This window comes from Trichomycterus rosablanca, chromosome 2 (genome assembly GCF_030014385.1).
Source record: "Trichomycterus rosablanca isolate fTriRos1 chromosome 2, fTriRos1.hap1, whole genome shotgun sequence".
Classification (NCBI taxonomy): domain Eukaryota; kingdom Metazoa; phylum Chordata; class Actinopteri; order Siluriformes; family Trichomycteridae; genus Trichomycterus; species Trichomycterus rosablanca.
In genome coordinates, this window is record NC_085989.1 from 57,314,247 (window position 1) to 57,336,822 (window position 22,576).

At 41.9% G+C, this 22,576-nt stretch overlaps 2 protein-coding genes across 2 annotated transcripts; both read right to left on the bottom strand.

Annotated features, from left to right (window-relative positions):
• Positions 1–3,145: 3,145 nt before the first annotated feature.
• On the bottom strand, positions 3,146–11,860 carry LOC134335810 (interferon-induced very large GTPase 1-like). The gene is made up of 4 exons (XM_063018413.1): positions 11,799–11,860; positions 11,107–11,718; positions 10,247–10,305; positions 3,146–8,531 (listed from the first exon to the last, which is right to left on the bottom strand). Exons 1-4 carry the CDS (start codon positions 11,800–11,802, stop codon positions 3,870–3,872), a joined length of 5,337 nt encoding a protein of 1,778 aa, XP_062874483.1. The 5' UTR covers positions 11,803–11,860; the 3' UTR covers positions 3,146–3,869.
• A 4,654-nt stretch (positions 11,861–16,514) lies between these two features.
• On the bottom strand, positions 16,515–22,574 carry LOC134335883 (zinc finger protein 883-like). The gene is made up of 4 exons (XM_063018507.1): positions 22,548–22,574; positions 20,567–20,676; positions 18,509–18,634; positions 16,515–18,094 (listed from the first exon to the last, which is right to left on the bottom strand). Exons 2-4 carry the CDS (start codon positions 20,664–20,666, stop codon positions 16,785–16,787), a joined length of 1,536 nt encoding a protein of 511 aa, XP_062874577.1. The 5' UTR covers positions 20,667–20,676; positions 22,548–22,574; the 3' UTR covers positions 16,515–16,784.
• Between the last annotated feature and the right edge of the window lie 2 nt (positions 22,575–22,576).

Here is a 22,576-nt window from a genome sequence, read left to right on the forward strand (position 1 = left end):
AAAGGACTTTAGACCCCAAAAAGGAGGACATCAGACCCCAAAAAGGAGAACATCAGACCCCAAAAAGTAGGACATCAGATCCCAAAAAGGACTTCAGACCCCAAAAAGGAGGACATCAGATCCCAAAAAGGAGGACATCAGACCTCAAAAGGGACTTTAGACCCCAAAAAGGAGGACATCAGACCCCAAAAAGGACTTTAGACCCCAAAAAGGAGGACATCAGAACCCAAAATGAAGGAACATCAGACCCCAAAAAGGACTTTAGACCCCAAAAAGGAGGACATCAGATCCCAAAAAGGACTTTAGACCCCAAAAAGGAGAACATCAGAACCCAAAATGAAGGAACATCAGACCCCAAAAAGGAGGATATCAGACCCCAAAAAGGACTTTAGACCCCAAAAAGGAGGACATCAGACCCCAAAAAGGAGGACATCAGAACCCAAAATGAAGGAACATCAGACCCCAAAAAGGAGAACATCAGAACCCGAAATGAAGGAACATCAGACCCCAAAAAGGACTTTAGACCCCAAAAAGGAGGACATCAGACCCCAAAAAGGAGAACATCAGACCCCAAAAAGGAGGACATCAGACCCCAAAAAGGACTTTAGACCCCAAAAAGGAGGACATCAGAACCCAAAATGAAGGAACATCAGACCCCAAAAAGGAGAACATCAGAACCCAAAATGAAGGAACATCAGACCCCAAAAAGGACTTTAGACCACAAAAAGGAGGACATCAGACCCCAAACAGGAGAACATCAGACCCCAAAAAGGAGGACATCAGACCCCAAAAAGGACTTCAGACTCCAAAAAGGAGGACATCAGACCCCAAAAAGGAGGAACATCAGATCCCAAAAAGGACTTCAGACCCCAAAAAGGAGGACATCAGAACCCAAAATGAAGGAACATCAGATCCCAAAAAGGACTTCAGACCCCAAAAAGGAGGACATCAGACCCCAAAAAGGAGGACATCAGACCCCAAAAAGGACTTCAGACCCCAAAAAGGACTTTAGACCCCAAAAAGGAGGACATCAGAACCCAAAATGACCTCTTTTTTTATTTGAATGTCATTATATTGTATTCCTTTGGGCATCAACCTTTTTGTTTCATAAAGACGTGGCTTACAGGCTTTTAGAAATGTGTTTATTAATATTTCAACGTCACTATCAGTAAATACCTTGCTGAGCAACAATAGCCGCATGACTTCTGCTTTCACGTCAGGATCTGTTGCAGGTTGAAGCTGAACTCTGCTGGTTTTGTGTTCAAATCACAACAAAAGCTGGATGGTGACCAACAAAAAACAGCAGCTGTTGTGATTTATGTTGGTTTATGTTGTGTGTGGTGGGACTCATGACAAGGTGAATGAGGAACTCAAGTCTGCTTGCCTTCAGTGTTACCTGTGGGGCTTTAGGACCCAGCAGGCTGCTCTCAGGTAATGTACTGGAGGAGAAGGTACACAGATCATTCAGTCATTGTGGTCGTTCTGTGGTTTAGTGAAGGTGACAGGTCTTAGCTGGCATTTATTTCTGCTATTTACCTGTAAGACTCCATATGAGACGACTGCTGATGGTTGGAAAAAGCTCCAGTGTGAACATCGAGTTAGATAAATGAAACAAACGACCAAAAATGAATTCCCACAGTTGTAGTCTTTTTATTCTGTCATGTTTCATAACACCAACACCAGGTAGCATTGAATTATTAGCATGCATGTTTATAGTGGCGTATTTTCTATTAATCACATTTATATTTTTGGCATTTAGCAGATGCTCTTATCCAGAGTGACTTACAGAAGAGCTTCCATAGTGAACCTTTTCCTAATCTAGTTGCACTGTCACCTCACTGGTTGATCAGATGGGGGGGTTGTGTTTCTTGGACTGTGGGAGGAAACCGGAGTAAACCCACGTGTGGGTTTACTCCGGTTTCCTCCCACAGTCCAAAAACATGCAAGTGAGGTGAATTAGAGACACTAAATTGTCCCTGACTGTGTTTGATATAACCTTGTGAACTGATGAATCTTGTGTAATGAGTAACTACCGTTCCTGTCATGAATGTAACCAAAGTGTAAAACATGATGTTACATAAACAAACAAACAAACAAACTCTAGTTGAAGTACATGTTAGTTCTCAGCTTAATTGCTTAGTAAAATAATAATAATAATAATCCATTTTATTTATGGCGCCTTTCAAAACACTCAAGGACACCTTACAAAAGCAAGAAAGTAACAGACATCAATAAACCATTAAAATCTAATAGAAAAATCAATAAAGATAAATACAATAAACAGTCAAATGTAATCACTGTTAAACAAATACTGGGAGTAGTAGTACCAATCAAGTTCGAAAGATTAGTAGTAGGCTAGCTTGAAGAGGTGAGTTGGGATTTAAAAGTAGAGAAACAATGGATAGTACAGCTATGGATTGGGAGGGTGTTCCAGAGAGAGCACGCCCATAGTCGACAGGTGGACAGAAGGAATAGAAAGCTGGAAGGATGAGGAAGACCTTGGAGTGCGACTGGGATTGTAGACTTGGAGTAAATGTAACAGGGTGCTAGACCATGTAGAGCTTTGAATGTGAATAATAAGATCTTGAAGTGTATGTGATAATTTACGGGGAGCCAGTGAAGCTCTCTGAGAACTGGAGTGATGTGATTAGTTGAGGGTGACCCAGAGATAATCCGTGCAGCGTAGTTTTGGACTAGTTGTTGTTTTTGTAATGATTTTTGAGGTGATGTTACCAGCGCATGGACGAGAATGGCAGTACTTGTTTGACTGAGGAACGGGCGTAGGCGGTTGATATTCCTTAAGTGGAAGTACTCAGATCGTGTAATGTTATTGATGTGTGCTTTGAAAGAAAGATGACTGTCAAGAACAACACCCAGGCTTTTAACCTGGGAAGAAGGCGAAACGACGGGGTTTTCAACAATTGGGTTTTGGCGAGAGTGGTCTTAGTTAAATTTAGGAGAATTTGGGTTTTATCTATATAAAGCTTCAGGAAGTTTTTAGAGAACCGGTTTTTAGTTTCGCTTAAGCAGTCAGATCGGGTAGAAGATGGGAGGACAGCATTAGGTTTAGTGGATAAGTATAGTTGGGTGTTGTTATATCGGCAGTACTGGATAAATGATAAATAATGAGAGAGAGACCGAGATGTACCGTTGGCACAACAGGTGCATGTTTACTAACGTTTTCCACCGTTTTACAACCGCTCAGGAGGAGGGAACAACATATCCCAGCATTCAGTGCATTACTACAACTACAGTATAACAGAAAGGTCAAAATACATCACAGGTGTCATCAGCCTAACAGTGGAATTGGATTTTATGATGGAATATTTAACCAACAGGTAGAAGGTAAATTATAAATAAGAAAGGTCCTAGAACAGAGCCCTGCGGGACACCACAAACAACTTCAGATGGGTGAGACGACGTTGAGTTGAACGAACTGGCTACGACCATTGATATGTGAGAGACTTAGATGTTCGGACAGACAAGGGAAGCTCGTTCCACCACTTGGGTGCAAGTACAGAAAAGAGCCTTGATGCTCGTCTTCCTTGAGTTTTGGGAGGAAAATCAGGAGGTTGCGTGGTACAGAGTGGGGTTTGATTAGACCTCGAAGGTAGCTTGGGGCTGCTCCATTTTGGCTCACAGCTACAGGAGGCCAGTGAAAAGACCAGCAGTGGGGTGATGTGGCAGCGTTTAGGTTGATTGAAAACCAATGATGGTTTATAGGTCCATGATCTCAGACAGAAACACCAGAAACAGCAGACAAGCTCCCAGCCATTGTACAAGTCACTTTTGTTCTCAGTACATCTGAACATGTTGTTTTATCCATGTAGATGTTTGTAACATTTAGTGCAGCAGCTTAATTCTGACCTCTACAACTCACGTAAGCTCTTGATAGCTTTATCTTTGGTAGTTAGTCTCCATTCTGGAGGAATCTGACCACGTCCAGCGAACTGTTTCTCGTAATGCTTTTCCAGGTTCTCCTGAAACCTACAAACGAACCACTTCCAGTACGGCATCTCGGAGTCATCACGGCAAATGTTCCACTTGGCATATTCTCCACCTGCTTCTCTGTAATCTTTATACTTCAACACTTTACCTTCTGTATAAAAATTTAAATCATCATCTGAAACAGCGGTCGTGCAGCATTCGAGTCCCAGATTATTATAAATCGTAAACGACCACCCATTGATTCCACAGTTACGATGGAAACGGACATCATGATCTCCAGTATGACCTTCTAATGTGTTGGTGCAGATGGCACTGCAGAATGGACACTGTGCCCAGCAGCACTGACAAAGCTGCTCAATCATGGTCTCGTTCGGTTTCTTTCTGAACATTTCCAGTCTGAGGTCGGAGCCCTGCTGAAAGTTGGCACATAACTTTGACCCGACAGCATCCAGATGTTTATTCATGGCATCCTGAAGAAAATGAAGGTCTGTGATTTCCTTCTGTTCAGGATACGATTCTTCTTTAAACTGAAGTTCATCCTTTAGCTCTGTGGATAAAAGCTGCAGCCATGTGTTGACGTCTCCATTACGGTTATTGGCTTCTTCAGTGACTTTTTTGACAGAATCCATCACAAACTTTGCTGTAGACTTGATGTTACTCTTGAGAGTTTTCAGAACTATGTCTGTAGTTTTTTCCTCTAAAAGATACTTCTTGACTTCCTTTGTAATGAAACTAGCAAAGTATTCTCTGGGTTTGTGAATGTAAGCTATGTAGTCCTCAAAGTTTTCCTCCAGTGCTAGTGATGTCAGAATGTGCTTCTCCAGATTCGATCTGTTCCCACGAAACGCTGAAACGTCACATTTCATTTTCTCAGTCACATCGAGGGCGGTTTTATCATAAGCAGCCTGTAGGATAGAAGGTTCGAGCTTATCCACCATGAGTTTACCAAACACTGTAGCCAAGGTGGTACCAGCGCACAAGTCCTTAAAGATGTTGAAGTATTGAGGCTTCTGTTTCTCCAGGTACATCCTGATATCATTGGCCTCCTTGAATTGTTCATGTAGTTCACCGAATCGTTCAGCAGTGAATGTACACACATGGAGACAAAGATCTAATGTGAATTCCTTCTTGAGTGAATATGTGGAGGTCTGGGATTGATGTGCTTTGACTTTATCTTTGATTAAGGTTATAATCTCTGGAATGTAGTTCTGACTGTATCCATGTTCTGCGATTGGTTTGCTCCTTATTAACTCCTCAGCATCTTTGATAATACCGTCAATAAGGTTTCTTAATGACTTGTTATCCTCTGAGGTTAATCCACTAGATCTGCTCTTTTCTTCAGATGGACTGCACACGCCACCTTCAACCAGTTCACCATGGCTATCATCATCATCCTCTGTGGAGCGTAGATCTCTCTGACCCGGCTCTTCTCTCTTGTTAGAGATGATGTACTCCGAATAATTTCCTAACGTATCAAGTTGTTCATAAGCAGCTTGGTTCTGGCGTTCAGAAATGAGATTGAGCTCATAACCTTCCATCAAGATCTTTGTCACATCACCCCAGATATTGATGTCTGATATCAATGCAACTGAGAGTGAATCTTGGTTCAGGTCATTGACACATTGAGACCAGATACCGTCAAAGTTCTCCTTCAGTGCGTCTTCGCTGATTTCTTTACCTTTCAAATCTAAAGCGAGGATCTTGCTTCGGTTGTACAGCTCATTTCTTCTCCTTGTCTTCTCACGGTCGACTTTTTCTCTAGCAGCTTTCAGACGAACAACCTCATACAATTTTCTTTTGGTTCCTTCCACAAGGTCATTGTAAATATTCTTAATTTTTACCTCAAACCTTTCTCGCCACTGGATCAAAATTTCCTTGTCTTGGTCCTCATCGAAGAAGCTCTGGACTGATTTATCCACTTTGAGCTTTGTGTCTTCCATGGCATCCGTGATGTCCTTTATATCTACTTTAGAAGACGTGTCATTGCTGACTCTGTTGTACAGTTTGTTCTCAGTTGCTAACATGGCGCTCCTCAGGCTCCAGGTCCATGTACAGTATTTATTCTCTAGTCTTCTGTATGCTGCGATCTCCAACGTGTTCTTAAAGCTGAACACAAAGTTCTCGTTCAGAAGTGCCGTCCATACATTTGTGAAATGGGATTTGAATTGAGAGAGATTCATGAGACGCTTTTCGGATACTTTAGAGAGAATGATTTCTCTCAGGTCATGAACGTTTTCACTGTATAAGTTGTAAAGCTGTGCAAAGTACCTGACATCACTCTGTATGTCAAATTCAATGATGTGGCTAAAGCACTCGGCATCACATTCTTCCTCCTTAGCAGCGAGCCTGGTCATCTCGTCCAGTTTCTCCAGCAAGCGCCTTCTCCCTTCCATGGTTTTCTCCCCTGCACTGATGTCTCCGACATTCTGATGCACGAACATGCAGCTGGGACTCAGTCTGACCTTCTTCATCCTCAGCATGGCTTGGACAACAATCTGAAGGATGTCCTGCATCTCAGCAGGGTTCTCGCCGAAGATGTTGATGAGCGTTAGGTTTCCAAGTCCTACAACGAATGTTGCGAGTTCATTATCATGACGTGTAGTCGTCTTTCCAGCCAGCTCTAAAGCTCGGAGACCTTCAGTGTCAACGACTAGAACATAGTCAAACTTCAGCTCATCCTTCTTCTCCTTTGATACTCTGACCAGCTGCATGAAGGCTCCTCGGGTGCACCTTCCAGCGCTGACTGCAAACTGGAGACCGAACATGGCGTTCAGCATGGTGGACTTTCCAGAACTCTGGAGTCCCAGAATCGAAAGCACAAAGACTCTCTGGTCTCCCACTTTCTTTATGAGTTCGTCTATAACTGCTGAAACCCAGATCAGAGGAACATGAGCAGCATCACCATCCATCAGCTCCAGCGGGTATCCAAGGAGCATGATCTGTGCCGCAAGTTCCGGAAGGGATGATACGTCTTCTTCTGCAGATTGTAGACATATAAAGGACTCGTATATCTGGCTCATCTCTCTGAGAATGTGTTCCAAACCAAAGACTGTAGAAGCATTGGCTTGTTTGGACTCCCCAACACTTGAGTCTTCATGGGATGTGTGATCTTTGGTGGAGTTGTCGAGCAGAATTGTAAGCCACCTGAGAAAGTATCTCTTTCTACTTTCATCTGATGAATCCAGCGTACGAATGAACAGCTTCATCAGCTTGGTGATCCCACACTTACGCTGCTCCTCACGGATCTTGTTCATGTCGGCTCGTATTTCACCCCTTCGTGTCTCTATGTCTGTCCCTTGAAGTCGATGCAGCTCCTTGTTCTTTTGGGACCACTTATGCCACGGTGTTCCCTGACAGGGCAAATGTGTTTCTTTCATTTTGGGCAGATCCTGTGTGCTCAACATATCCATCATCTGAACAGCCACGGCTTTTCCTATCTGGCACTCCTCATCCTTCTCGTCTACTGTAATCCCCCTGATTTCACCCACGTTTTCGAGTCTGAATGTTGATGGAGATTTAAGAAAACACTTTTTGATGCTATTTCTGAGATCATTAGATACATCTGCCTGATTTCTTTTCTTGAGCCCAATTCTAAACTTCATCTTCTTCCTGGTAACACCTTCTTTACTATTACAGAGCAGACAAATGAGTGGTTTTGGGCTTTTACACAGATTCTGCAGTATACCATTATTTTTTATACTCTTCTGATCAGGTAAGAGAGCCACATTCACAGTGGACATTTTTGTCAGAATCTCCATTTGCTTAGGATTGTCTTCAGCATCACCGTGGAGGTTGCAGAACGCAACACACTCAGGAAAACGATCATCGGCATTCCCAGACGGATAGTACCAAGCGATCTCCACCATACTGTCCACCAGAAGACGCTCTGTGCTGCTCCCTGGGCTGTTCCGGTGAAAGAATGTGTCATGCTTCTCATTGATCAAGCTGCTGATCAGCTGAGACTTGGATGAAGATATGGCGCCATACCTGAAGAACGCCACCATTGGGGTTTCGGCTTCAGAAATTGGCATGGTTCTGCTGGTACTTTTACCCGAGACCACCCAGCTCCTTTTGATTTGGCGGAAGCACCACAGGGGGAACTCGATTTCTCTGGTGAAGGGATTCGGCACTAGCAGAGGCAAAGCAAACTGACACTGTGAAAGCTTAGTCATTAATGTCTGCTTTAGGAAGCTATCAGACTGGTGGAACACCGTCATCTGGACGTCCATGGGGTGATCACGGAATGTGCTGTCTGCAGAATTAAAAGTGGATAGGGGAATCTCATCAAGAAAAAATGAAAAACTCTCCTCCTCAGCTTCCTCTGTACTGGGTGAAATGTCCTCCTGCTTCCCGGTGACACAAATCTCTCTTGCTTTGTAATTTACCATCATCAGTTTCTGTAAGAACGTTGCTGCTGAATCTGAGCGAGGCTCTCGGCTCTGCAACAACTGAGATGTTATCTGAAGAACGTCGTCCAGTGTTATTTTCTGGTCCAGATTTCCCAGTAGTCTTGTGAAGAGTTTCTTGTATTGATCACACTGGTCTGGTAGGTCAGCTGATGCTTCAGATCCTGGTGTTGTGACCTGTTAAATGAAGACAGCTGCTATTATAAATTACAAACATTTACAGTGCTATGAGAAATGAATTACCTGATTTACTCCATGATGTACTATGATATTATGCAAAGAAGAGATCAAAAAAACACATTCTGTTGAACAAAGTTACCCAACATGCCTATCACCATTGTAAACATCTTTTTATTTCAGCAGCCCAGTAAAATATACACACCGAGCAGGTATAACATTATGAGCACTGACAGGTGAAGTGAATAACACTGATTATCTCTTCATCACGGCACCTGTTAGTGGGGGGGATATATTAGACAGCGAGTGAACATTTTATCCTCAAAGTTGATGTTAGAAGCAGGAAAAATGGGCGAGCGTGAGGATCTGAGGGTCATGGGCGGCCAAGGCTCATTGATGCACGTGTGGTCCGATCCAACAGACGAGCTCCTGTGGCTCAAACTGCTGAAGAAGTTCATGCTGGTTCTGATAGAAAGGTGTCAGATACACAGAGCATCACAGTTTGTTGCGTATGGGGCTGCAGACCAGTCAGGGTGCCCATGCTGACCCCTGTCCACCACCAACAATGGACATGTGAGCACCGGAACTGGACCACGGAGCAATAGAAGGTGGCCTGGTCTGATGAATTACGTGGATGGTCGGGTGAGTGTGCAGCGCTTATGCACTATGGGAAGAAGGAAGGCGAGCCGGCGGAGGCGGTGTGGATGTTACTCTGACACGTAGCTCCTACCTAAGCATCGTTACAGGCCATGTTCGCCCTTTCATGAAGACGCTTCCCTGATATCTGTGGCCTCATTCAGCAGGATGATGCTCCCAGACACAAAAGGTTTGAGGAGCACAACAACCCGTTTGGCCTCCAGATTCCTCAGATCTCAATCCGGTTGAGCATCTGTTGGACGTGCTGGACAAACGAGTCAGATCCATGGAGGCTCCACCTCACATCTTACAGGAGTTAAAGGATCTGCTGCTGACATCTTGGTGCCAGATACCACAGCACATCTTCTGGGGTCTAATGAAGTCAATGCCTCATACACAATATTAGGAATGTGGTCATAATGTTATGCCTGATCGGTGTATATCCCAGTCTCAAACCTTACAAAGTCAAGCAACATCTTTGCGAGAGCACTATGCAGTGATCTAAATATTCTACCAGTCCAAAAGAGCAGAGAAGAGTTGAAATATGTCAAGGTTACGCGCTTACCACAGTAAACGTCTACAGGACTCCAGCAAACCACAGTAAAAACCAATCTCAACACATTTAAGAAACTTGTAACAGAGTTACACAGAAGTGGGCAACGTGTTCCCTCACATCTTGGTGGCATCTCATCCAGAAACTATTTATTTGGACAACTCAAGGCATCTCATTGTAAGAAGATTACAATAACATCCAATTTGTAGTATGGTACAAAATATTCTTGGTGAGAACGCCACATCATCTGTCCTGTCACTGGATTATGCAGCAGGACGAAAATCCGAGTTTTAAAAATCATGTTTAAATCTGAATAGAAAGAGAGTTCAGTTTTTGGAGTGGCCCAGTCCAGGTCCTGACTGGAACCCAGTAGAGATGCAGCAGTGTGTCAGCTCTGGAGATTCCCGCACAGTGATGTGATGATTCTGATCACATTATAGAAACTGCTGATGAATTGTTTTTACACCACAGTAACTCCCCTGTTTCCCTTTTCTAGATGTTCTAGGTTGATTGTGGAACCACATACCTTTAGTTCCTTTGGTGGATCCTCATTAATGTCCGGCACTTTTTGTTGACGACCATAACCTACAAGTGATAAAATACAGCGGATTCAGACAGTGTTCAGACCTGCTGATTGTTTGCTCACTTTATTGTGTTGTGAATCAGATTTTAAACGGATATAATTGAATATCTGTTCTTAACATGGCTTACACTGATCAGCCATAACATTAAAACCACCTCCTTGTTTCTACACTCACTGTCCATTTTATCAGCTCCACTTACCATATAGAAGCACTTTGTAGTTCTACAATTACTGACTGTAGTCCATCTGTTTCTCTACATGCTTTGTTAGCTCCTTTCATGCTGTTCTTCAATGGTCAGGACCCCACAGGACCACCACAGAGCAGGTATTATTTAGGTGGTGGATCATTCTCAGCACTGCAGTGACACTGACATGGTGGTAGTCTCACTGTCACTGCTGGACTGAGAATAGTCCACCAACCAAAAACATCCAGCCGACAGCGCCCCGTGGGCAGCCTCCTGTGACCACTGATGAAGGTCTAGAAGATGAGCGACTCAAACAGCAGCAATAGATGAGCGATCGTCTCTGACTTTACATCTACAAGGTGGACCAACTAGGTAGGAGTGTCTAATAGAGTGGACAGTGAGTGGACACGGTGTTTGATTCACTCATACAGACTACAGTCAGTAATTGTAGAACTACAAAGTGCTTCTATATGGTAAGTGGAGCTGATAAAATGGACAGTGAGTGTAGAAACAAGGAGGTGGTTTTAATGTTATGGCTGATCAGTGTATATCTCAATACAAATAGATGGGTGGAACAACAACAATGGCACGCTGCCCTGCCCTGTAATACACACATACCTCTGTCCTGACTGTGCAGAACATCTCGGCTCTTCAGTGCCATGTTGTACATCTCAGCAGAGTAGCTGGATGCACCGTTTTCCGAGACCATGATGTCGATCTTCTCCAGCAATATTCCTAATTCTGATTGGTTGTTCATGCTCTTGCTGCATGTGTGGTACCAGCCTCCACATTTCTTCATCAGCTGGTCTAGAACCGGGTTTTTCTTCAGGTCGTCTACGATGGTGTCACACTTCTCCTGGCTCTTATAGGTGAAGAGCATCATAGCACGAGAGAGAGCATCTTTTCCAAACGTTCTCACCAGCCACTCCAACCCCACTTTATCATCATCTGTTAACTGACACAGTACGAAGATAAACGCCTGGATTTCATTTTTATTGACGAGTTCACTGAAGAACCGGTCCACAGTGTGTTGGGGGAGGTCGGACTCTCGCAGGCCGAGCAGGTTGATCACAGAGACGCTGCGTCTTGCTACAATCCTCGATACGGGAACGATTTGAGAGATATCAACACTTCCTGAAACTGGTTCATCTCGTCCAAGAAGAATATTTTCAGGTCCAAACTGGACTGCAGAGGCATTTCCAAACAGCACAACTGTGAGATTCTGATGGGCTGGAATAAAATAACACAGTTATAAAGCACAAATAATAAAGTCATGTAAGAAACTAAGAATCAGTTCAGTTAATTCTTACCCATCTGCTTGACTGATGGTTCCAGTCACTCCTTATTCCATTCGTAAAGTCTGATGTTCTCAGTGACCTAAAACGAATGCATTTCCTTATTAGTTATAGCTGAGTATGGGAACTTTAGTACTGGAGTTCTTGTTTAAGGGTTCCACACTTTTGTCATTTTGATTTTTAGATTCATGTCTAAAAATCTTTTTACAACCCCAAATCAGAAAAAGTTGGGACAGTATGGAAAATGTAGATAAAATAAAAACACATTTGATGTCAGACAGGATGAACCTGAGATATTTCATCTTCTGCTCGACTTTCATCTTCTGCTCGACTTCCTTTCATTTATTAATAAACATCCATTCCTGCATTTCAGGCCTGCAACACATTCCAATAAAAGTTGGGACAGTAAAGCATTTACCACTTTGTAATGTTGTCGTTCCTTTTCACCACTTAAAAGAGGTTTTGGCGCCGAGGAGACCGAGTGATTTAGTGTTTCAGCTTAAGATGTGTAACAGTACGGGGGGTCATCGGGATCGACCACAATACACATTTCCACTGTGTGATGGTCCATCCTAGATGCCTCCGAGCCCAGAGAAGTCGACGCCGCTTCTGGACGTGGTTAACATAAAGCTTATTTTTTGCACAGTAAAGTGTTAAGTATGATTAGTGCAGTAACTCTGTATTGTAGAGCTGATAAAGGTTTGATAAACTAATCCCTCACCCATGTGGTTATATCAGCTAGTGTTGAGTGGAGGATCTTGATGTGGCGCCGTCTGAGGGATGGAAGATCACGAGCGTTCAGATTAAGCTCGCACCCTCCACCTTTACACACTGAAATTCCTCCCGATTCCTTGAATGGTTTCATGATATTCTGCACTGTAGAGGGAGAACATGCAAATCCCTTCCAATCTTTCTTTGAGGTTCATTGTTTTTAAACATTTCAATCATTTTCTCACACATTTGTGGACAAACTGGATCCTCTGATCATCTTTACTCATCAGAGACTCTCAGCCTTTCCTGGATGCTGCTTTTGTACCAAACCATGATCACAATCACCTGTTTAGAATCACATCATTATTTAGTGTTTTCACCTCATTATTAGCCCTAAATTACCCCCGTCCCAACTTTTTTTGGAATTAATTGCAGGCCTGAAATGCAGGAATGGATGTTTATTAATAAATAAAATGAAGTTGAGCAGATAAAAGATGAAATATCTCAGGTTCATCCTGTCTGACATCAAATAAAAGTCAAAGTCAATGTAGGGAACTCTGTGTTTTTATTATTATTTGCATTTTCCATCCTGTCCCAACTTCCTGTGATTTGGGGTTGTAATATTATTAATAATAATTATTAAATAATTTGTATTGTTATATTAACAACAATAATAATACTGACAATATGATGATAGTATACACTGATCAGCCATAACATTAAAACCACCTCCTTGTTTCTACACTCACCGTCCATTATATCAGCTCCACTTACCACATAGAAGCACTTTGTAGTTCTACAATTACTGACTGTAGTCCATCTGTTTCTCTGCATGCTATGTTTACCCCCCTTCAATGCTGTTCTTCAATAATCAGGACCCCCACAGAGCAGCTATTATTTAGGTGGTGGATCATTCTCAGCACTGCAGTGACACTGACATGGTGGTGGTGTGTTAGTGTGTGTTGTGCTGGTGTTAGAGGAGGTTGTAAATACCGTGTCCACTCACTGTCCACTCTATTAGACACTCCTACCTAGTCGGTCCACCTTGTAGATGTAAAGTCAGAGACGATCGCTCATCTATTGCTGCTGTTTGAGTCGCTCATCTTCTAGACCTTCATCAGTGGTCACAGGACGCTGCCCACGGGGCGCTGTCGGCTGGATGTTTTTGGTTGGTGGACTATTCTCAGTCCAGCAGTGACAGTGAGGTGTTTAGATCCACTCATGCCAGCACAACACACACTAACACACCAGCACCATGTCAGTGTCACTGCAGTGCTGAGAATCATCCACCACCTAAATAATACCTGCTCTGTCGGGGTCCTGTGGGGGTCCTGACCATTGAAGAACAGGATGAAAGGGGGTAACAAAGCATGTAGAGAAACAGATGGACTACAGTCAGTAATTGTAGAACTACAAAGTGCTTCTATATGGTAAGTGGAGCTGATAAAATAGAAACAAGGAGGTGGTTTTAATGTTATGGCTGATCGGTGTATAATAACAATTCATATTATTACATTGACAATAATAAAAATAATAATGATGGTAATAAATAATAATGACAACAATAACAACAAAAACACTATCAACAATAAAAAATAATACAATTATTATTATTAATAATAATAAAAATAATGAAGGAGCAGCATATGGTTATTGATTAATGGTTATTGATTTACCAGTTCTTTCATTTAGATAAATATTGTATCACATACATTAATGACACAAAAAGTTTAACATCTCACTGTAGTGTAACACTGCAGCTTTAACTGATTTATTCCTCATATAATATTGTTTATTTTAATCTACATTATACATGAATGGTGTTTTACTGTAATCAAACGAAGCATTATAAAGAAATGATGTCTGTAAGTATCGATTACTAACAGCACTAACAATCATTATAAATAATAAGAAGAATAAGAAGAATAAATAAGAAGAATATTTATAGTAAACAGAGATTCAGCAGGTTTTGGTTGAAGCACTTTATAAACACTGATCACTTCCTCAAACACAAGAATCAGAAGTTCAGTCTGATAATCTAATCTAAACTTATATTAGAAGGTAAATGTATATTAATATTATTAATATAATAAATAATAAATAAATAAAGTTACCAGGATGTTTCTTCTGTTTCTGCTGCTGCTGCTGCTGGAGTTTTATCAGCTTTAGTTTGTTCCTCTGTAAAGTGAAAGTATTTCGTAGGCTCCCTGAAATCACGTGATACACACACACACACACACACACACACACACACACACACACACACACTCACACACTCACTCACCCGAGCGCTTATCGCTGTTTCGAAACAGCGAGTATTGAAAACAAAACAAACCCAACAATTAGAACGTGCATGCCGATCATTCTGAGTAATCGAAGCATTGATTGAAAGGGGGTTGTTCAAAATAATAGCAGTGAGGAGTTCAATTGGTGAAGTCATTCATTCTGCAGAAGAACGGGTGTCAGTTTTGTTATTTAAGGTAGGAGGGGGGCAAATGTTGCACAGGTTGGTCATAGCACATTTCCTTCTGAAATACTGGGTAAAATGGGTTGTTCCAGACATTGTTCTGACGAACAGCGTACTTTTATTAAAAAGTTGATAGTAGAAGGAAAAAACATACAGAGAAGTGCAGCAAATTATGGGCTGCTCAGCTAAAATGATCTCAAATGCCTTGAAGTGACAACCAAAACCTGAAAGATACGGAAGGAAGTGTGGAACTACTGTTCAAATGGATCAAATAATAGCCAGAATGGCAAATACTCAGTCAATGATCACCTCCAGAAAGATCAAGGAACATGTGAAGTTACCAGTGAGTATAGAAGATGATTAAATGAAGCCAATTTACCAGCAAGAACTCCTGCAAAGTCCCGTTGTTAAGATAAAGACGTCCTGAATGGGTTCAAATCTGCCAAGGAACACATTGACTGGTCCAAAGAGAAATGGCTCAACATTTTGTGGACTGGTGAAAGCAAAATTGTTCTTTTTGGGTCTAGTGGTCGTAGACAGTATGTCAGACGACCCTCGAGCACTGAATTCAAGCCAAAGTTCACTGTGAAGACAGTAAAGCATGGTGGTACAAAATGATGATATGGGATGTTTCTATTACGTCTATTTATCACATACGAGGGATCATGGATCAGTTTAAATATATCAGAATACTTGAGATCATCATGTTGCCCTATGTCGAAGAAGAAATGCCCTTAAAATGAGTGTTTCAACATGACAATGACCCAAATCATCTTGGTTACAGACAAACAAGATTGAGGTAATAGAGTGACCAGCACAATCCCCTGACTTCAATCCCATAGAGAACTTGTGGGCTGAAATCTGAAACACGTTTTTTTGAGGCAAAACCCAAAATTGCAGAAGAACTGTGGAATGTCGTCTAATCATCCTGGACTGGATACCTGTTCAGAGGAGCCAGAAGTTGGTCGACTCCATGCAACACAGATCTCGGAAACAATTGTTATGCCACCAAATATTCGTTCAGTAATTTAAACTAAAGTGAAACCTCAAACATTTTTAGTTTATAAATACATTTTTTGAGTTTTTAAAGAAAAATGCTGCACTGCTATTTTTTTGAACAGCCTAATATTCATTTTTCTTAACTTTCTGTAAAGGATGAACACAAACTGACTAAATTTAGTTAATGTTTTGATTTAGAATTGAAAGTGTAGTATTTTCAGTGCATTTGCATTTATGGAAATAAAAGTTATTATAATGATTTTGTGCTTTATTCCATTTTTTAAAATCACTGCTATTTTTTTGAAGACTACTGTACATACTGGGTTGTTTGCTAGCGTCCTCTTAAAAGGCTGTCGTATCAATAACAGTAAAACCTTCACAGATAGAACATAATGACTTTTAAATAGCTGACCACTGTAGTGACCACCATGCATGAAATGGTTAATCTGACGGCATGGTGACACTGCTTCAGTAGTAACACTGTTAAAGAATCATTTTAAGGAAAAGTATCACCTGTATTTACCTCATTTCTTTTATTAAATACAAAAACAAGCTGAAAAACAAAAATACACAATCACATTTTCATTTTATTTATTGAACAAAATGTATCCACTAGTAACTGGTCAGCAGTGGTTAAAACAGAAAGTCACTGGCTTGTGAAACTTTATTTACATTTTCGACATTTAGCAGATGCTTTTACCCAAAGTGACTTACAGTAGAGTTACAGCATAAAGTCTAAGCAATTCAGGGTTAAGGGACTTGCTCAAGGGCCCAACATTGGCAACCTGACAGTGGTAGGGTTTGAACCAGCAACCTTTTGATTACTAGTCCAGTACCTTAACCACTAGGCTATTATTTAAACCACTATTTGATGGTTCTGCCTCACACGTGTGTCTCCTGAGTGTGGAGAAATAAGCAAAGCAGTGTCCACACTTGGAGCAACAATACAGTTTTTCTCTAGTGTGAATGCGCTGGTGGTGTTTAAGATGACCGCCCGTACTGAAACCCCTCCCACACTGCGCGCACTTGTGTGATTTCTCTCCGGTGTGAATGCGCTGGTGTCTTTTAAGGTTACTCTGGTGAGTAAAGCTCTTCCCACACTGTAAGCAGCGGTGCGGTTTCTCTCCGGTGTGAATGCACTGGTGACTTTTAAAATGATCATGCGAGTTAAAGCTCTTCCCGCACTGCGAGCACTGATAGGGTTTCTCTCCGGTGTGAATGCGCTGGTGGAGCTTTAGATGAGTGTGTGTATTAAAGCTCTTCCCACACTCTGAGCACCGATAGGGTTTCTCTCCGGTGTGAATGCGCTGGTGTCTTTTGAAACTACTCTGCTGCTTAAAACTCCTCCCACACTGTGAACAGCAATACGGTTTCTCCCCAGTGTGAACGCGCTGGTGTATCTTAAGGCGATTGTGTGTATTAAAGCTCTTCCCACACAGTGAACAACAGTAGGGCTTCTCTCCGGTGTGAACGCTCTGGTGGATTTTGAGATTACTGTGTGAATTGAAGCTCTTCCCGCACTGCGAGCACTGATACGGCTTCTCTCCGGTGTGAATGCGCTGGTGTATTTTCAGATTACTCTGCTCAATAAAACTCTTCCCACACTGCGAGCACTGGTACGGCTTTTCTCCAGTGTGAATGCGCTGGTGTCTCTTGAGACTGGTCAGCTGACTAAAGCTCTTCCCACACTCCGAGCACTGATACGGTCTCTCTCCGGTGTGAACGCGCTGGTGGATTTTCAGAACACACTGATCGATAAAACTCTTTTCACACTCCGAGCACTGGTGCGGTTTCTCTCCGGTGTGAATGCGCTGGTGGAGTTTAAGATGGGTGTGTGTGTTAAAGCTCTTCCCACACTGCGAGCACTGATACGCTCTCTCTCCAGCGTGAACGCGCTGGTGTTCTTTGAGAGAGTGCCGAGAGCTGAGAGCGTTAACCCCGTCGGTACCAGAGGACGTTTGCTGATTACCGGAGCCTCTGGTGGGCGCCAGATCCTCACGTTCGGTCTTGATGACGATCCCCAGGGTCTCGAATCGGTCAGTATGGCACGTCTGGGTTTGAGTGTGGAGGTGATTTGGGGTGGTACAGGACAGTGGACACGAGGAGCAGGAGGAACCGTCGTTCAGTTCTACAGCTGAAAATATAAGCACATAAAGATTATATTATATACTGGGTCAGAGCATCTCCAAACCTGCAGCTCTTGTGGGGTGTGTCCCGGTCTGCAGTGGTCAGTGTCTATCAGAAGTGCTCCAAGGAAGGAACAGTGGTGAACCGGCGACAGGATCATCGGCGGCCAAGGCTTAGTCATTTTTTTGTAATGAATAATTACATGTGGTTGCACAGAAGTTACGTGACTAAAGACATTTTGGGCATCTGCGACTTAAATCCTACTTAAGTTGGGCAACAACCTTCTAAACATCTGTAACTTTCCATGATATTATTATTGTTGTTATTATTGTTGGTGTAGTTGGTACTATCATGACTACTAATGATTCCTCATTAACTAAAATGTTATTTTGCTTTGTTATTAAGACAAAAAACGTCTTACCGGGTTCATCTTCTTCATCTTCCTGCTTCTTTACAGGCGTCATCTGGAAACCTTCACTCTGCTGGTCCTCTGGGGTGAGATGTTCCTCAGAGGTGACGTGTTCCACAGGGATTAAGCTTCCTTCACCTGAAATTCCATCAATATGTGAAGAAGAGACTCAACAGCTGGAGGGAATTTAAATTTGTGTTTGTTGTTCCAATCACAAATCGTAGTAGACTAAAAGCTTCAGCACAGGACAGTACGGTACAGTACAGGTTCGCTCCCTACTCCCTACACAGTTTAAAGTTCACTTCATTTGAACGTTCTCGTTACCTTTGGATCCGAATCTCACTTAAAATGGTGGAATACCCTACGTAGTGCACTTCACAGGAACGACCGGGGTGAATGGAACGCTCCTACAGAATCGGCGCTAATGGTTGAAAGACGCTTTCTGAACCAATCAGAGCTTCTGATTGTAATTGTTAGTAAGAAATGCTGTTATTTGCATTTATTCAGTTTGCGTCACACAGATGACGCGGTAATGAAACGCTCGATCGGCTTTCTAACCACTTCCTGTTTTACTTCACAACCGGGAAAAGTTTGGAGGTTTTTAATTATAAGCACATTTACAAAATAACGGATTCTGTTCCTAATGGGACGCACGCTTATAAATGTAATAGCATCTGGAAGAACAGAAGCTAAGGTAAGCAGCGGTCATGATTGTTTTTGCTGTGTTTGGGATTTTGGCCGCTGTGCCGTGATTTATCGAGCGCTTTTGTTCTGTAATGAAAACAAAATGTATCAGTTGAAGCTTTTAACTGGAACCTTCTTGTTACAGAAATTACATTCATTTACACCAGTGGTTCCCAAACTTTTTCTGTCACGCCCCCCTTTGGAAGATGAAAATCCGTCACCCCCCATCCCCCTCCCCAACAAAATGCTGACAAAAATAGGCCGATTTTGACTTTGTTGATATAACTTCAAAGATCATGAATGTTCCTTTCACCTTTATATCAGTCATTTCTGTTGTACTTGACTTCATCGAACCACTTTTTGACATCACTGAACTGCTCCTTCAATCAGTCAACAAAAAACACTTTGCAAAAAAGATAAAGTTCAATCTGTGCCAATTTGTGAGAGTTCAAGTCTTATCAGTGTATTAGTGGCTGTTTTTCTTTTTTATCCCTGTCAAATACCTCTCCATTCTGTACATCTAGACCAGGAGTTTACACACTTTCATGGCTTGAGATCTACTGTTTCAGTCTACAGGTCATCACCATCTACTTTTTACAGTCCCCTCATCATTTTTCAAAAAAGCTTTGAATCTGTTTAAAATGCGCTTCAGTTCCTGTATTGATATTCAGATTTACAGAGCAAGTGACTGATAAATCACACTGACCTTATTCTGATGATTTGCTCTGAATGGTATCAGTCAGGTTTATGTATCTGGACAGGAGCTGCTGATGCTCAAGTAGTTTTTCAGGTGTTTATCAGTAAGGATGGACCCATATTTAGGGAAAAGGCTGATTCACACATGTAGGTTGAGCTGACACAGCTGTCAATCATGCGGAGTCCCGCTGATCTGTTTAAATAAAGCTGATTTACCAGCTACTGTGTGATAGATGTATTGGGCTCCTCTGATCTAGACTCTCTGTTAGAATGAATCCTGACACACCTGAAAACACGGTTTGTTTATCGTCCACCGTAAAAAAAAATTCCGACGTTAAATCATTGGTTCCGCGCTTCATTTCAGTCAGACGTGCCCCCCTGTCGTGCTTCTGGACCCCCACACTTTGGGAACCACTGATTTACACAATGAGGAGGAAAGTAAAGACACGAAGTAAAACGGCTAAATACACTCGCTAATCTGTTGTTGTTTTTATCTGAACTTACAGATTATTTCTTTATTTCTACACTACATATATGTTTTGTGTTTATTATATTGACTCGTGACTCGACTCGAACTCTAGCCTGAAGACCCGTGACTCGATTCGGACTCGTATTTTATGACTTGTGAACATCTCTGACTGTAGCACACTGTCTGGTGATAAAGAGGCATCATGCTCCACATTTACTTACAGTAGTAATCGTCATCTTCATCTTCTTCCTTTATTATCGTCTTCTGGAATCCATTCTGTAGATCCATTGGGGCGACGTGTCCCTCTTCTTCTGACTGCATTATTAAACATCTAATAGACAGACAGACAGATAGACGTTCAATTATTTATTTGACGCTGGATGATTTTATAGACACAAGGATTACAGAACTCCATCATCCTCGAAGAGAAGTTTGTTGTACAGTCAGCAGATTTAACTGAAAACATCAGACAAACCATAATCTAATACTGAACAATAGATCTAACATTATGACCTCTCTGTGTGGAACGCAGAACCAGTGGACCAGGGGTGCCCACACTATCGTGGCTTGAGACCTACTACTTCAATCGACAGGTCATCACAATCTACTTTTTAAGGTCGGCCTCATCAGTTTCTTATATTGATATTCAGCGAGTGATAAATGATTATTTTTATACTGATTCTCAAGCAGCTTCCAAGTGTTCATCAGTAAGTGTGGAGCGATATTTAGACTTTATGTAGGAACAGGTGGATTTATACAGGTAGGCTGATCCAAAAGATGCTGGTAGTCAAGTATGTGGCTCATTTTCTAATGTTTGGATATTTTACCTCAGCCAGCAAGTTCCTAAACTGTCCAGCAGAGGCGCTTGAGTTCATATGAATGTCAGATTGTAAAAAAGGTTAAAATCTCTCCGTCAGCTTCTTCCACGTATGAATGAAACCGCGTCTCTGCAGCATCTCTGCGCCGCTCTCATCTTCACTAACAGTGGAGGCTACAAATGGAAAAATGCAAAAATGGCGCAAACTGGCTACTGACGAATGAAAACTTTCTAGTTTTATGTGCTAGGAGGTGGAGTGACAACACACAGATAAAACAGAGTATAAAAATATCACCACCAGTGCCATCAGGACCGAGACTTTTACAGTACTGTGACCATACACCGATCAGCCATAACATTAAAACCACCTCCTTGTTTCTACACTCACTGTCCATTTTATCAGCTCCACTTACCGTATAGAAGCACTTTGTAGTTCTACAATTACTGACTGTAGTCCATCTGTTTCTCTACATGCTTTGTTACCCCCTTTCATGCTGTTCGTCAATGGCTCGTCTATTGCTGCTGTTTGAGTCGCTCATCTTCTAGACCTTCATCAGTGGGCACAGGACGCTGCCCACGGGGCGCTGTCGGCTGGATATTTTTGTTTGGTGGACGATTCTAGGTCCAGCAGTCACAGTGAGGTGTTTAGATCCACTCATACCAGCACAACACACACTAACGTCCTGTGGGGGTCCTGACCATTGAAGAACAGGGTGAAAGGGGGTAATAAAGCATGCAGAGAGACAGATGGACTACAGTCAGTAATTGTAGAACTACAAAGTGCTTCTATATGGACAGTGAGTGTAGAAACAAGGAGGTGGTCATAATGTTATGGCTGATCAGTGTATATTGTCTAACCTTTCGATTACTAGTCCAGTACCTTAACTGCTAGGCTACAACTTAACGTTTTATGACATGTTTCAGGACTTGATGAGCAGCCTGATTAAATAAACATTAAAACTATTACAAAATAAGAATAAAGAATAAAGAATAAAGCTCGTTATTGAGGGAGACTGGACATTTCGGACTGCACTTCCAGTATTAAACACACTGGATAAAAAGTATTTCCTCCACTTATTCTGTTATATATTTTATAGATCTGGTTCACTTATTTACTTAGATAATCCAAATACGTTTAATATTAGACACAGAAATCAGTTCGGATCAATTGATTCATTTAGCTGATTTGGTTCAAATGAATCGGTTGATCAGTACTGAATCATACACGATGCTATCAGCTGGCAGTTTGTGCGTTAGCGAGTTAAAGCTCCTTAAATCCTCAGATTAAACTTTAATTATGAACTTTAAACTCTACTTGTATTATTAATCAGAATGAAGTTAAATCATTTAAATGCATTAAATACATAAATACATATTTTACCTACAGATGATTCTGTAGCACCAGCAGTAACCG